Below are 17747 nucleotides of genomic sequence, written 5' to 3'. Positions count from 1 at the left end.
AGAGATTGGAGATGGTTAAAGAAAATGAAGAAAAGTGGGAGATAAGCCAGTTGTTGTTTACTGACAACACTGTGCTTGTGGCAGGATCAGAGGGATTGAGGAAGTTAGTGATGCAGTTTGGGAAGGTGTGCGAAAGAAGGAAGTTGAAGATAAATGTGGGTAAACGTAAGGCGATGGGATGTACAATGGGAGATTGTGGCAGCAAATTGGAGATGTGTATTAAGGGAGAGAGACTGGAGGAAGTGGATAGTTTTAGATAATTGGGTGTGAATGTGGCAGGAAAGGGTGGAGTGGAGGTAGAGGTAGAATATAGATTGAGAGAAGCAAGTAAATGCCTTGGGGATTAAAAAGTGTAATGAGAAATAGACATTTGGGAATGGATGCTAAGAGGAGATTGTATGGAGGAGTGATTCTGCTGACAGCACTGTATGGGGCAGAAATATAGAGCATAAGAGAGGAAGAGAGGAGGAGTCTGAAAGTGTTTGAGATGAGGTGCTGAGAAGTATGATAGAGGTTACTAGGCTAGATAGAGTGAGAAACGAGGAGGTGAGGAGGAGAGTGGGGGTGGAAAGGCAGTTGGGAGATAGAATTGATGAAAAAGTATTGGGATGGTTTGGACACATGGAAAGAATGGGTGAAGAAAGATCAGTGCAAGAGGTGTGGAAGGCAGAGGTGGAAGGAGTGAACATGAGGGGACCAAGGATGAGATTGATGGATGGGGTAAAAGCGGTATTAGGAAAGAAAAGGAGGGGAATGTCTGTTGAGGAATGAAGGGAGAAGACAGAAGATAGGAGTAAATGGGGAATGGTTGTGTATGGATAATGTTGTGATGCATGGAAGGGAGTGGGATGGAAATGGGGTGAGGGAGTATGTGTGAATGATATTTTGATGTAGCCTGAAAGGATTTCTCCCTGTCTTCTCTTTTTCTGCATGATGTGATGGAGAAGGGTGGGGGTCCCCGATTAAATGAAACGGCCTTGCTGTGGATGTGCTGTGTCTTGCTACACTGCTTCTAACCCAGAGCAGTTGGCAAGATGTAGAGATGACCCGTCATCCAGGAAATGCGAAAATAAGAGGGAGGAAGTGGGGTGAATGGGAATGGAATATGTTGGGATGGAATGGGTGGGAATGTTTTTTGTGTCTTTGTTTTTTGGCTACTTCCTTTGTGAGGGGGAAATAGACATTAATATATGTATGTATGTATGTACCACTTGGTCATGACTTTTAATATGATAATTTCTTTGGATGACAGGTTTTAACATATCGAGTATATACCTTGTGAACAAGAAGTCTTTCAGCCGACATAACCCCCCACACACACACACACCTAAAAGTTGTATTCATAATCCTCCATGGGGGTGCATGTATCTATGTGGGAACCACCAGGCTGCATGGTATACTTCATATGAAAATGGGCACAGCCTTCTCATATATGTTGTTTGCAACAGTCAGGCACTGCATCCCTGTGCCACTGGGATTTTTTATCTAATTTTCTTTATTGAAAATGCTTTGTTTCAAATCTTACAATTGTTGGTGTGCAGATAAACATTACCAAATAGAATTCATTATTAATACCTTTTTAATAAAAACTGAGCAAATCTTCATGGACATAAACAAGAAATGGAACCCCCTGATATTTCAAATAAGGAACCAAGCGTCATTTAAGATATCACAGCACAGTAATGCTATCTTTTATGTATATATGAACATATGAACCTTCAAGACTGATATATGGTAATTTTACATAAACTGGTACTCTTCATATAGAAGTGTCGTATTTAACACCACCACTACCATCAATTTCTTTATGGCACTGAGAAATGCTATTGCTAAGTCTATTCAGTCTTGTTTTTCACATCAGAGTGACTACATCGTTTGAGGCAGAATCTCAGGGTACACCGCAGCATAGCAAAACTGAGGTAAAACAGGAGGCACATTGTGATGAAGATGGTGATCCACACATCATAATTGTAAAGGAAGAACCTGAAAAGATGGAATTAATGTCAATACATCTCAAGATGTGGAATCTGTCATCCATCTTAATTGTTTAATTGCAGGTTTCTGCAGGCCATAAAATTTTATCAACCTGTTCTCAATCTTGGTTACACTAAGTTTTCATCAAATAAGTATTGCTTGCAATAACTGGTTTATGATTATATAAAGAGTAGAACATGTTTCTCTACCAATTCATATCTGCTGCAGGACATCGTAGGTGTTCTGTTCCACCATGGCGAATGACATATTCAATCCAGTAGACAACGGTCTCTTCAGGACTCATGGGCTGGTCCTTTATGATCATACTCTTCCTCTTCATACTCTCCTGAAGTCTAGTTGAGCAATTTCCATTAAATATTTGGCTTTAGGGTCATTTACATATATTTACTTATGCATACACCAAATGTTCTATCCCACTTACAAGGGGGCCATAAGTTTATTGCCATTCACAAATGACACCATGAAAATGAGCAAATAGTTTTGTACAAAAGCTCGGTTTCACACACCCATCCCATTACATAAAGCAAGCTCCAACTGTAACAAAAAATACTGGCAGCATACAACTCGTATATCAGCAATACATTATGAGCCCAATGTAAAAAAAAGAATTGCAAAACACTCTAAGAGTTAGCATGAAACTCCCTACTCCATCAAACCCTCTGACATAAGCCCTACTGAGAAATCCCTCTCATCACAAGAACTACTCTAAATGTCTGCATTCTGGCCATCAGCCAGCTTTAGAATGATGGTATTACATAATAGGACTAGCCCCACATGCAATTACCACACAGAAGATGCTGAGCACCTCATATTGCACTGCCTTACCCAGACAAGAACACTGTTTCTAGGAGACAAATCACCAGTGGCGGAGCCAGGAATTTTTAGTTGGGGAGGCTAAGGGGGGTCTGAGCAAATTTTTGGGGGGGCTAATAGTAATATGATAATACACATATATTATCCTCATTTCAGAAGGGGAGGGGGTTAATGGTAGGGCTAGCACTGATGGCTGACAAATCTTTAGCCCTGGCAATTAAAAATTCCACTTAATAAAATTATTTCAATGAGTGTTTTAAATTTTCAATTTGCTCATTTCAGTTGGGGGGGCTAATGGGGGGGCTGGCCACTTTTTTGGGGGGCCAAGCCCCCCCCCCTCTGGCGCCGCCACTGCAAATCACAACAGATCAATAGAATGAAGCAAGGTGGTATCTGAATTAACATGCTTCTTATGCAATTTAACCTACTTAACTCATCTATCTTGGCACCTCATGGATAAAGGGTATGCCTGCACTTCATCAGAGCTTGTGTCAAAAGGAATCCAGTAAGGCATAGTTTCATGGGTCCCAACAGCTAGGCTAGAACTGCTCCCCCACTGCTTCATATGGTGACCCCTCCCCTTTCCTCATCCACTCAAAATGATTTATGAAATAGAGCTATATTGGTCATTCATTTACTCATATCTTCTGTATTCTTTCCTGCTTGATTCATTCCACATACATGCAAAGCCCTCTTCGCTCCATCCATTCTCCTTGATGCTTTTTTTACAGATTCTTTGGAGAGATGTGACAAAACTTGTCTCCAAATACCTCAAGGTCATAGGTCTACTGTGATCACAAACTAACTACTCTGACATTCAAGGTTTGTATATATGTATGGGTCACTGTCATACCTATTAGTTTGTGTTCTCATTGTTCACTCTTGCCACTGAAAATATCTGCATGTATCATATCTAAACACCTTACCATAATCATGTACAATACCTTGGATCATTTAAAGCAGCTTTCACAGTTGCTACTAAAGTGTCTTCTGTTAGGTTCTCCCATTTTAAGAGATGCACCCATCCCTCACGAGCTCCTTGTCCCAAGTTGTGATACTGGTCTGAGAACATGGGCATGCCAACAATTGGCACTCCGTGGTAAACAGATTCTTGCACACTGTGGATACCACCATGGCTGATGAAGAGACGCACATTTGGATGGGCTGCCAAGAATAAAGAGTTCTATATACAAATATGCAAGTTTTACAGAGAATTATAATTGAAAATAGCAAGTACATGGAAACTGTGATCGATATAATGAAAAACAGCATTTGTTATCACAGTGGTTCATAACTGGATCCTGTATGAAATAGTCTTGTAAGATGGATATAAGAGAAAACTAGGGCCTCTCCTCAAACAACATGCAAACATATGTCCTTAATCTATTATCTTACAACTTGGCACCGCCTGCACGTGCTTGTACTGTATGACCCATACATTATAGCTGTGGGATGTACGTTAGTTTAGGCAATCAGCCAAGGATCTCTTCCCATCTCTCGATGCCTGCAAGGCGCTACATCTGGTACCCGGGAGCTTCCCACACATTTCCCCCAAAGTAGCACATGCCCGGCCCACACCAGAGACGAGCCCACTCACCTAGCCACCACCCAAACCATCCACAGTGCCTCTCCCCCCGCTCGAGGAGAATCCAGCCAGGCTCGAGGAGTAGCTACTACGACACTTTTCAGCATCCACAATCAACACCTCAAGAGTACCGCTGCCGGTAATGGACGGACCACCACATCGAATCCACCTGGCCCCCAGAGCCACACCCTACGCGTGTCACACGCCGGCATCGGTGCCGAAACACTGGGAAGCAGACGTCAAAGCACAACTCGACGAAGATGTGAGGTGCGGGGTCATTGAACCTGTTCCGGCTGGACTGCCCATCGAATGGTGCGCCCGAATGATGGTGGTGGCCAAGAAGTCTGGTCAACCCGCCGGATTTCAGCGGCTCAACACAGCATGCCTACGGGAGACTCACCATGCCCCCACATCCTTCGACATGGTGTCTGACATTCCCAAGCACTCCTACAAGTCGGTAGTGGATGCACACTGGGGATATCACCAGGAGGAGCTCCACCCGGACAGCCGCAACATCACCTCGTCCATCACGCCATGGGGTAGGTACAGGTATCGCCGCACCCCTATGGGCTACTGATCTGCTGGTGATGCATATACACGAAGCGGTTCGACGACGCCATACAAGGGATAGTAAGGGAGCACAAATGTATGGATAACACCCTGTTGTACGACAGCGGCATCGAGGACGCATTTTGGCATATCCTTACCGGCTGAAACATACACCATAACCCCTCCCCCTGAATGCCTGTTCCCATGCACTGTGGCAGACATGTTCCAGCACCAGGGCTACATGTACATGACGTGCGCGGACAGGCTGATAGGCTGGCTGGAACTGGCCCACTTTCCCAATGGCACCTCATCCTATCGAATCAAAACGCAATTGTGAAGGTACTTTACCCGCTGGGGAGCCCCACAACAAATATCGACGGACGGCGGAACGAATCTGGCCAGTGAAAAAATGGCTGAGTTCTTCAAGAAATGGGGCGTCTCGGTAAGACTTTCATCCACCCATTATTCCCAATCTGGCAGGGTAGAGGCCGCAGTCAAGGTTGCGAAGCGCTTCATTATGGTCAACACCGAAGGCGGTAGCAGCCTCGACACAGATACAGCCTCAATGGCCCAACTCCAGTACCTAAATACACCGATTCGGGGAATCGACAAGTCGCCCGCGCAGCTAGGTATGGGGAGACAATTACGGGACGGGGTGCCCACCGCCGGCCGACACTTCCAAGTCACCCAACACTGAGGCAGAGCGCTTCGCCAGCGGGAGAAACAGATTGTCGACATCAGCGAAATCCTAGTCAACAGCGGCCCAGCAAGAACCCTGCCACCCCTCCTCCCTGATGCCTGCGTGTGAGTGCAGAACCAGGCTTCAAATGTCTGGGACAGGACCGGCACAGTTGTCGAGGCACTCCCACACCGGCAGGATACCGTCAGGCTGGATGGCAGTTGTCGAGTATCCATAAGGAATTGTCGCCACATGAGAACCATGATCACGACACCCGAGGGGCTATCCCCATCACCACCGACATCACGCAGCACACCCTCAACCGACCCCCATGGCCAACGCCCAAGTCGCCTACACAGCCAATCACGGCCACACACATGGTTAAAAGACTTTATTCAACAATGATATGACTCCTGCTCTCTGGAGTTCATTATACCGGGATCGAGTACCCATGTCACACGCATATTATGATCCTTCTTTTCCGTAGGACACATGTACTTTGAGGCAGAAGCATATTGTGCCATTTAGTAGCAATGCCTTCTATGTTCCTGTGCATTAGGTGAATAGGATAGACCAGTAATGAGAATGGGAAAGGCAGTAGAAATATATGAAAAAAGTGTACAGAGCAGAGTTAGTGCAGGTACCTGGGATAGGACATGTGGTCACCCATGGCATGATATCTAGGGTAGATCTAGGAAAAGGGCTCACAAAAGAACTGAAGACCAAGTTTCCACTTTTCATGAGTCCATTAGCAAGCATATCTGTGGCATTACAAGGAATTCATTATACTTGGCAACAGAGTTCTCCATCCATCCTAACAGTTTTCCAGAGAGATAGATTGCGAGCTGCAGGAGAGTTGGTCAAGGATGAGCTTGTTAAAGTCCTTGACCCATGATGCTGGACATACCTATTTGTCCATAGTAAAGCCAAGTCAGTTTACAAATGAAGAGAGTGACTGGAGCAGATATAGCTTTGTACCATTTCATTTAAGTGTTATGTTAGATCCCAATACATTGAACTTCAAACTGTAGTATTCAATTCCATGCGTGGAGGTTTATTCTATTTAAGAAATGATCAGCATATTTCTTACTTTTTTCATAATGTTCCCACATGTGCTTTTGTCCCATTTTGCAGCAACTAGCAAAACCAAATTAAAAAGAATAATAATATGTTTCATTGAATTTTTGTTTGCTCATTAATGATTTCACACTTGAGAAAGACAAGTGGACCACTAATAACAAATGGGTGTTGAAATCTTAACTTGCTCACCTAAGATATCCTGCTGGGGAAGCCACTTTGATACATACACATTGGGTGGCAGGTCCTCCACGTATCCACTGTTCCACTTCCAGAGTACTCTCTGTTTCAGACGACCCAACCCACGTACAAAAGCCAAACGGTAGCTGCAACCAAGAGTAATAGTGTGAACCACAGGAATCTGAACTTGTCAACATTTATAATGTTTTAGATTTCTATGACAAGTCTTCCTCAGGTTAAGGGCCTTCAGCCAATTGACGTCCCTTACAGAATTAATTTGGTAAATGCTAGACAACTTTATTCAGCTAAAGACTAGATTACAATAAAATGGACTTTTTTGGGACCCTACTTTTTCAGTTAAATTATAAATAAATAAAGCCAGAACAAAATATAGGAATGCTGTCACCAGGATAAAGGAGTAATAGTAAAATAATTTTCCTTCCAAGAATTTTTTTTCAAAGATGTCAAGCACTTTTGGAAATATTCTAATTTTGCACAATATTTAGAACTAAAGTGAGGCAAATCCAAAACAGGTTTTAATGGCAGCAATCCTGTGAAAGATCTAAGTCTTTGAAGAAAAAATAAATATATACTTTTCAGGCATATCTGAGGTATTAGCCAATGAACCAAGACTGAAGTAGATAACTCCATCATCCCCAGCTCCTTGTACCCAGTCTTCCAGGTCCTGTAAGTGAAAATTTGCTATAAGTAAATAGATAACCAAGGAGCTAAGGACCATTAAATATTCTTGAATATTTGATTATAGTTTATGAAATGCATTAAGATAGTAGAAGAGAGAACATTAATAAAACATTAATAAAAGAGCTGGTCAGTGTAGTAATTTCAAAATGATATTAAGAAACAAGATTTTTAAAGAGGAATTTTACCTGATCATGTTAGAATATGTAAAATATTAGTTTGGCCAAAAACCTTCAGGGGATGTTTTGATATTCTCTTTAGAGTAAAATAATACTTTGGCAGATGAACTGATTCTTTGTTTTATCTTCTATATAGGAATAACCTCCCCTCTGATCATCTTTAAATCCCATGAGCACCCTTACCTCTGTCTGGAGGTACAGTCCTAAGGGGCTGACATTCGACCTCTAGACTGGCCCCAAGATCTTTATAATTTTCAACAGTATTTTTTCCATTATTTCAGGTAAGAAGGATTGACATCCAATGATTGTTTTCTTCCCATTTTTTCTATAACCTGGTGCTATAGAAATGGTACTACACTAATACGATACAGACAAATGTCCAACATTTCTTCCTAGAGGATCTTTGGGGGAGCCTGAGCAACATTGCCAACATTTGTGGAGCTGTAGGTTTCCAGTCAGTAAAAAGTGACAACTGATGCCCTAAGATGAATATATCCACCCACCAGTGACCAGAATATGATCAAGACACCTCAACAATAAAAGTGATGAACATTCATAAAGAGTAAGGAAAGGTGTAATGAAGAATGGTCATACCTGAGGAAGAGGTTTTGGAGGATGGATATGGAGTCCTCCAGCATGGATAACAGTGGGCACATAAGGTCTTGGGATCTCCATAGCACGATAACTGTGGTGGTGTTAGCATCCATTTTCACCACAAAGGAAAGAAACTTTATTTATACACAGTTTAGTGGGCATGGGGTACCTTCACAAATGAATAGAATAATAGGGGCACAAACATGCAAGAAATCAGTGTCACCAATCAAGAAAAAAAAATCAGGTAAATCACAAAATACAGGGAATGTCTAAAAGAATTAAAGAAAACTTAGGTGAGAAAATTTTGCAGATTAAGAAATGTAATAAAAACAGAGAAAACGAGGAAATGGGTTTTAATGAAACAGTAAAGCAATAGATGCAGGAAAATGCAAAAGACACAATTATTCAAGTAATCAAAGAAAAAGTAAATACAGTGGATAGAAAAAGTGTAATGTAGTATATGGACTAAAGGAAAAACATGGTTTAGTTAGGTACTTGAGAGAAAAGCAGAAAAAGAAATGGCAAAAATAATTCTAAAAGAAGTACAAGACGATGACAAAGAAATAGTAAAAGAAATAGAAGTATATAGAATGGCACAATATTTTAAAGAAAGAAATTGACCCCTAAAGGTAAAACTAAGATCACAAGTGGTAGTAGAAGACAGATTGGCAAAATCAGGTAAGTTAGCAAAGAGTGAACATTACAACAATATATGGATAAAAAGAGAAATAAATGTTGAGGAAAGAGAAGGAGAGAAGACACTAAGAAATGAAGCTTAAAAAAAAAAAAAAAAAGCGAAAAGAACTGAGACCAAAAGCAAGTAGTTCTATTGGAGTGCCTTAGACATGAGACTGAGAAAATGGTACACCAAGGTAAGCAAAACGAAAGGAATAGAAAATAGGATGGAGAAGAAAAAAATAAAAATAGCCTATACTGATATAGATGGATTAATCTCAGGATTGAGTGAACTTAATGATTACCTGTCAGAAGAAAAACCAGATATAATGGGAAATGTGGAGACGAAATTAAGGGCCCCACTACCACCAAATAGTGTTGGACATGGGTTATAATTGTTGGATTAAAAACAGAAACGAGAAACAGGGAGGAGAAATCATGTTTTTGGCCAAGAAGAAATTAAATGTGACAAAGGTTACAGAGAGTAAAAACAGTGTGGAAATTATCATGATAAAAGTTGAAGACAGCGACATGAAAGGTAGAAAGTTTGTGGTGATATATGTACCCCCAAAAACGGGCTCTTGGATTGAGGGCAAGCATTCAAAAATGTTAGAATATATAAGCCATTCATTAAATGAAATGCTGAAGGATGGAGGCAACCTGGTACTTATGGGAGATTTTAACTGCAAAGAAATCTATTGAGAAGAGATAACAATGAAAGGCAGAGAGGATCTATGGGAAATGTATTACTTGACATGAATATAGAACATACAATGATCAAGACTAGATTTAATATATACAGCAGAACCTGAAATTGTGGATAAAATTGAATGCAAGACACCATTTGGGAAGAGTGACCACATACTAATAAAGGTTGAACTAAAGGAGGAAATATAGTGAGAAATGAGAAATACAGAAAAGAACTGTAGGGAAGAGGCCAAACGCAGAGTATGGGAGTCCAATATATTTTACGTTTCGCCCAGCAGGGCTTCTTCAGAAATAACATCGATGAAAAACATTTTACTCCTTATATAGCCCGAGCCTTGCGGGGAGAAACAAACATTAAAATGGTGTACTCACAATTTGCGCAAATTGCTTGTTACTTGTAATTAAAATTGCCAATGGTTTGTTAATTGTAAAAAATCCACTATTCTGATTTATATTTTCTATGAGGGATATAAACGCCGATTCTAAACATCTACGTTTCATTGAAAACGATACAATGAAACGTAGATGTTTAGAATCGGCGTTTATATCCCTCATAGAAAATATAAATCAGAATAGTGGATTTTTTACAATTAACAAACCATTGGCAATTTTAATTACAAGTAACAAGCAATTTGCGCAAATTGTGAGTACACCATTTTAATGTTTGTTTCTCCCCGCAAGGCTCGGGCTATATAAGGAGTAAAATGTTTTTCATCGATGTTATTTCTGAAGAAGCCCTGCTGGGCGAAACGTAAAATATATTGGACTCCCATACTCTGCGTTTGGCCTCTTCCCTACAGAGCTGTTGCAGTCATTGCTGCCTTTACTCACAGAAAACAACACTGATGTACAACAAAACGGACTTTGGGAAACTAAAGAAATTCTTTCATAATGCAAACTGGGAAAACTTTTTCAAAAAATAGACACAAGTTAAAGAGAAATGGATGATTTTGATGAAAATCTATAATGAAGGAGTGAATAAATATGTACCAAGACGGAAACAGGAAAAGGTGTATACTAAGTGCTGGTTCAACAGAAGATACAGTGAAGCGAAAGATTGAAGAGATAAAGATGGAAAAAAATGGAAAGAGGCAAATATATATCAACCATAGAAATGGATATGTAAAAATGCGTAGAGAGGAAAACAGAAACTATGAAAAAAAATCAACCCAAACTATTCTATAGATATGTGAATGGTAAACTTAAAAATAAACAGGAAATTGTAAAACTATGTCACGGAAATATAGAACCTACAGAAGATTTAGAAATGGCTGAAGTCATGAACAACCACTTCAAGTCAGTTTTCAGAGGACTTACTATTGGGATAAGAGAAATACAAGGGGACAGAAACTCAAAAAGGATAGTTATAGAAGAAACCTGAAAAAACAGCTTTTCACACAGAGTGGTGGATATCTGGAACAAACTAGATCAAACAATAGTGTGTGCAAAAAACTATACACGAATTTAAAAGCAAACTAGACAATGCGAGATACAAAGACGGACAACGCGAGCATAGCTCCCCTTCCAGTAAGATACAAGGTAAATACAGAGCTCAAGGTTTCATACTAGAGCGTTCTGAGTCATTACAGTACTCTGAAGTCTTAAAAAGTTGTCATGATGTCATAATAAGATGGTCCTAGTATCTCATTTGCCAGTTACTGACCTGTTCAGGAGGATCAAACTGACTTTCTTGCGCATCTCATGAAGTGATGGCATGTCGTCTGGAAGGAGGCCACGTGCTTGACTCTCCTTCTCAGCCCTGTAACCAGAGGAGGGGTGAAAAGTGAATATTCAGGGTGCATTCATTAAGGAAATGTATGTATTTAATTTGTCTACTTATTCTATATTGAACTTTCATTTTTTTCTACATGTCAGAATACCTTTTGGTCACAAAAGTTCCTTGATGAAAAAATTCAAAACATCATAAATCATAAAAGCAGAGACTGTTGCCAATTACCTGAAGACCACAGGTCTTCTGGAAGAGAGACCGGTGGAAATGGATTGATTGATTGAGCATGAATTATTTTGGGTGGATGGTCAGAGGTGTTGTCATATAATGAAGCAGTTCAAGTAAACAAAGTCCAGTTGCTGGGCCTTGCTTTGGGAGAGTTGTGCTTTGTTGCACTGCCTTTGATCCAAACAGTGTGAGAGAGGATAAGTTGACCCTTCATCCCCAGAGTGCTAAGTTGGGAGTGGTGATCGTGTATAATTTGGTTGTGCATTATGTGACAGTGTGATTTGACTCAGCCACACCCTTATAAGGGCAAAGAGGAAGTTTAGTGTATGTGTATATGTATATATAACCTATATTTCATTGAAATATATGTTTTAATCATCTTATTTGTGCATTTGCCCATACAAAGGTATAATGAAGAAATAAGTCAATATGCGCTGGAAGGAATCCAGACCGATGTTGATTGCACGCATCATGAAAGACAGTGGAGGCTGAGCATCATAGAAAAGGTTGACTTCATAGGATGGAAAGCTGGGATTACCAACAAGATCATCGACTGCGAACGCCAGGCCAACAGGGATCACCATCACAAAAGGAACCTGTTAAAGAGCTGGAGTTGTATCATTCCTACAAAGAGATATAATTTCTAACAACTACACTGCTATAATCACTTGTTAATAACTATGGTTCATTAGATTCTTTCTCTTTATTTCTTCATCAAAAGTCACATTTAGTAGATTTTATCAATTCATATTCAACAGAAATACAAGTGTACATTGTGTAGAATTATCAAAAATATAAAAAATCATAAGCAAAACACTTGTTTTCAAATCAGTAGTTAACGGGGAAACTAGACAAGACAGAAGAAATATATTATGAACATAAGTGGACGTCATAGGAAAGTTGCTGGTATTCAAGTACTGAACACTACTAAGATACTTGTAGTACTGAAAGAGATCATGGGATACTTCTTCCATAAAGACATAATACTTAAAAATATATATTAACTCTACCTTGAAATGATGTACAAATGAGAGGAAGCAGTCTACTCCTCCGGAGGGCATTATGATCAAATCAAAGGTCTCATTCAATAGCTGTGTCACCTTGGGATCTTCAAGACCATCAGCACAAAAGGTTGCACCTAGCTGTAGAAGGGAAGAAGACAGGTGAAGCTTCAACTGTCACTTGAGGCACAGTGTGAATCAAGTTCATGATTATGTAAAAACACAAAAGTGGAGGTCGGTACCTTTAACCCTGATGCAACTGTACCCTTAAACATGGTGGGTATGTACGGGGAAAAGTCCAGGTTTGGTAAGACAATCATTCGGATGTTAGCAGTTTCCTTGTTCGAAGCAAAAGGCGTGACATAGGTCATCTGAAAAGATCATTAGCTAGTGACATTTGTTGACTCACTGTAACATCCAATTCACTTGTAGTTTCATATTTGATTAGATAAGTTGTATGAGGACAGAATGGAACCACTGGCTCTGTCCTTGTTGAAATATTGAAGAGAGAGGGATGGAGGGAAGGTACTCTATTGCGGAGTTCATATCCTCGAATGAAATGGACAAAGTTAACTGAAGATCTCGTGGTTTGGGAAATGAGGACTTTGTGAGGTCATGGACAAGCTAGAAAAAATAAACATTTTTGGAAGATATGAACAATTTCAGTTTCCCACACTAATGTGTAGACTTCTGGAATAGCCCTGGAGTTAATATAGCACATGCTAGAACCACACTTGAGTTCAAAACATGTAATGATATTTGTTGAGTAAGTACCTAAAGGATGTGAGAAATTTCAGTTGACTATACCTAGAATAGCACAAGCTCGAAACATACGTGAATTTGAAAATAAGTTATGGCGGTTAGAGAAAGAGCGAGGCAAGACCCCTTCTAGTATGTTGCAGTTAGGTAAACACACACACATACATAAACACACGCACATAACTACATACACGCACGCGCACACACACAGGCACGCGCGAGCGCACACACACACATCGCTCTCTTCCGAGAGGGAAATAACAGTCGGTTACGAGTCCAACACGTGATCCAAGGCCATGATGAATCACACGCACATATTCTTTCTTTCTCGCTTTCATTCACTCTCACTCTTTTACACACTCTCCCTCACTCGTGCACTTCTACAGCTTTTGAGACACCTACCTCGTGACCATGTCTGGCCAGCGTCGTAACGATGGAGGCAAAGTAGCCCGCGTGACTCTTGACAGCGATGGGAGCCAGGAAGAGGATCTTGGAAGCGGCCGTGCCCCCCGTCAGGAGTGCCAGTGCTGCCCCCAGCAGGAGGGGAGCGACGTGCATTGTGTCCTCTGCAGATCACCTAGGTCACCCTGCGGGTGGGGGAAAAATTCTCAAGTTTATATAAATATACATATATATCTATATATACACAGACATGACTGAATTGAATAGACACCAAGAAAACTGCATTTCTGCTCTTCTTTAATGCTTAATTTTATTCAAATTTACGTAATATGTTATATTTCCCTAGATTTATGTTTCAGATTACATACAAGATTAATCAAGCATGCCACGAACCAAAGGAGCAGTAGACCTATCTGAATTTCAGCGAGGTCGTATTGTGGGTCAACATGAAGGTGGATTTAGTCAACGGAAAATATCTGAAAATCTGTCAATACCCCTTTCTCCTGTTAATAGAGTGATTATACAATTCACCAGAGAGGGCAAGAAGGACACAAAACCTCATTCAGGTCGTCCCGGGCCCTCAGAAAGAACCTTGCGTATTGTCAAAAGAAATGTCGAAGAGGATCCACGTCGCAAGGCCTCTGACATAGCAGCACAAGCTGATGTCAGTCCCAGAACAGCTGTCAGGTATCTACACAAGCTGGGTTACTATGGCAGAGCTGCAAGAAGGAAACCACTCTGTTGACCCCTTCACTTCATTTCCCTTCTCTCTGTAATTACTGATTTAATTATGTTAACTGTTCCTTCTATGGCATTATATTTCTTCATTCACTTTCAACTTTCCTTCACTTAAGTAAGTATGTCTTTCATCATATCTTTCTTTAGTAAGCAAGTAATATTTCTCAATGGGGATGAATTAAACGTAAATTTTCTTCTTCGTTTCTTCCGAATAATATTACACTTGACATGTTTATTAACACCAAGGGACTCCCGCCTGGGATCCCCAATCCAGTCACTAAGCTATCTCTGTTCCGACGTCACTATTTAATTCATCCAATAATTATGACCGTTACAAATAAGTGCCTCCCCTTAAGGCGTGGCTTTTCACCCAATGCACCAATAATTTTTTCTCCTCCTCCACCCTTCTCCAATCAGAAAGACTGTTACACCGTCTCAAGCAATACTGCTTATGCAAGCAATAGAAGTGGAAATGCTTAGTGTTTACATTTCGTCACATCAGCGCAAATATCGGTACCCTAGCTCTGTTTACAAACTTTAGACGGTGAGCAAGATTATGCAACTCCGCAACTCCTTCGCGGCTATTGTTTTCAAAACATTTAACTCGTAAAAATGAATTTCTTGCCACCTACCCCTCTATCTACCTACTTGTCTACCTTCATCTACCAGCCTCTTACACACTCCTTCGTCCAGCCAATATCAAGCACAGAAAGGACTGGGCTGTTGAGATGGTGGAGAGACCTGTGGCCATTTGGAGCACTGTCATTTTCTCTGATGAGTCACGATTCGCATTATTTTCTGACAGTAGAAGAGTGTGGGTCTGGAGACTCTGTAGTCAAGAGTTTGACCTCAAAAGACTGCAGCCAAATGTGAAACATGGGGGCATTTCAATAATGGTGTGGGGTGCAATTTGGAGTAATGGTCGATCAGAGCTTGTGGAGTGTCAAGGAAACATCAATTCAGGCAAATATGTTTCTATATTAATGGAAGGACTCATTCCAATTCTCCAGTGGTATAATGAATAAAAATGTCTTCCTATTTATGGAAGATGGAGCTCCTTGTCACACTGCTCAAGCACCACAAAATTGGTTGAGCCAAAATGGGATCAGGAAACTTCCATGGCCAATTCAGTCCCCGGATATGAACCCTATTGGACACCTCTGGGGCATATTAGATTGACAACTTCACAAACAGGAAGCCATTTTCAAAGCCCGAAATCTTAGGATTACTACGGGAAACATGGCAAGAAATTTCTCAAGATGATATTCGTGAACTAATCACTAGCACGCCTAGAAGGGTCCTTGCATTGAAAAAAGCAAAGGGGGTGTCAACCAAGTATTAGTTATTCACATTATGACCATTTATAAACACTTTAAATGTATCAATTGCTTGTTTAACAAACTAAACAATTTCTCTTTATGTTTATTTAATTCTGCCATGTCTGTATATATATATATACATATATATATACATATATATATATATATATGTGTATATATATATATATATATACATATATATATATATATATATATAATTTTTTTTTTATTTATTTTTTTTTTTTTTTTTTTTACCCTACCAGACGTACACCACTGAAATGGATAATTGCTTGTAAGACACAAAGGAGGAATACTATCTTATCTACAAATATTTTCTGATTAGATTTGACTCGGATCTTCGTCATGATAGTATCTTACGACCAGAATATATAAACATCAAATTCCTCTTAACAGGCCCAATTCTTTCACATCAAGAGGAATATCAGATAAATAAGATCACACGAATTATATTTTGACGTCCTCCAGGGTTCCCCATCTTCTCAATATGTTAGAAGTGTTTCATCATAGTGAAAGTGTAGAGGGAGGGAAGGATAATGTAATATCTATAACGTATAACACAAGAACACATCTCTGGGCTTACTAGTACTGCGTCTATGAGGAGACCTTGGAGGACCTTCCTGGGGGGATGGTCAGTCGTTCTCTGGGCGAAGTCAGCGCGTGACTGCCGCTACGAACTGGGTGTGAGGTGTCCAGCTCCAGTGAGGGCTGGTGTGCCCTCACCACGCAGTTGCCATGTCTCGTCCTTTTTACTTTTATCCAGATATGTCGAGTTCTGCTAGTCGGTTCAGATTTGCATGAGTGACGTATAACTAACTATTGCTCCCTCCCTTCCCTCCCTCCCCCCCTCTCTCTCTCTCTCTCTCTCTCTCTCTCTCTCTCTCTCTCTCTCTCTCTCTCTCTCTCTCTCTCTCTCTCTCTCTCTCTCTCTCTCTCTCTCTCTCTCATTTCCTCTGTCTATTTCCATCCGTCTCTCATTTCCTCTGTCTCTCTTCCTGTGTACTTCTCCGTTTCGCTCTTCCTCTGTCTCCCTCACTTCCTTCTCCAAATACATTAGAGACTTTTGCAGCACCCCTACGGACCAGAGGCATACATCACTTTGATGACTGGAAACTCCCCCTCAAGAATACTGATCGCTTTTAACTTCTGTCCTTCCTTGCCGTCGCCCTCTTTACTCTCTCCTTGACCCCCCTCTAAAAAGGGATCTCCCAGAAGAAAAATACATTCGAAAATCATACATTTATACATTTTAAAGGTAAGTTTCATTGAAATATCAGCCTCATTTATTAGTTATATTTGTTTAAGATTTAACATGCTATCACAGGAAAACTATGCCTGATAGAAAAATTCTGAAAACATATTTGAAATCAGCAGAAAAAAATCCATCAAGTTCATGTTTTGCTTATGGAACAGTATTTTAATAATTTTTGTTGACCAGTGTTATTATTATTATTGTTATTATTATCATTATTATTATTATCATTGTTGTTGTTATTATTATTATCATTGTTATTATTATCATTATTATTATTATTATTATTATTATTATTATTATTATTATTATTATTATTATTATTATTATTATTATTATTATTATTATTATTATTATTATTATTATTATTATCATTATTATTATTATTATTATTATTATTATTATCATTATTATTATTATTATTATTCAATAATATCACTATTATTATTTTATTATTATTATTATTATTATTATTATTATTAATAATAATATCATTATTATTATTAATATTGTTATTATTATTATTATTAATATCATTATTATTATTATTATTATTATTATCATAATT

At 39.7% G+C, this 17747-nt stretch overlaps 1 protein-coding gene across 2 annotated transcripts; it reads right to left on the bottom strand.

Moving 5' to 3' along the window:
- Nucleotides 1-1556: 1556 nt before the first annotated feature.
- Nucleotides 1557-16677, bottom strand: LOC143040704 (UDP-glucosyltransferase 2-like). 2 transcript variants are annotated; one of them, XM_076212033.1, is made up of 13 exons: nt 16511-16677; nt 13853-14037; nt 12934-13062; nt 12701-12832; nt 12093-12286; nt 11397-11492; nt 8351-8441; nt 7472-7563; nt 6891-7024; nt 6266-6382; nt 3753-3972; nt 2184-2327; nt 1557-1983 (listed from the first exon to the last, which is right to left on the bottom strand). In XM_076212033.1, exons 2-13 carry the CDS (start codon nt 14006-14008, stop codon nt 1836-1838), a joined length of 1653 nt encoding a protein of 550 aa, XP_076068148.1. In that variant the 5' UTR covers nt 14009-14037; nt 16511-16677; the 3' UTR covers nt 1557-1835. The 2 variants fall into 2 exon arrangements, with proteins under 2 accessions (XP_076068148.1, XP_076068149.1); XM_076212034.1 differs by lacking the exon at nt 6266-6382 and having other exon boundaries at nt 16511-16672.
- Nucleotides 16678-17747: the final 1070 nt, after the last annotated feature.

The sequence above is a fragment of the Oratosquilla oratoria genome, chromosome 29 (assembly GCF_046742065.1).
Source record: "Oratosquilla oratoria isolate Oo_2021 chromosome 29, ASM4674206v1, whole genome shotgun sequence".
NCBI lineage: Eukaryota > Metazoa > Arthropoda > Malacostraca > Stomatopoda > Squillidae > Oratosquilla > Oratosquilla oratoria.
The sequence above is the reverse complement of the archived record's forward strand: the minus strand, read 5'-3'. Positions and strand labels throughout refer to the sequence as shown.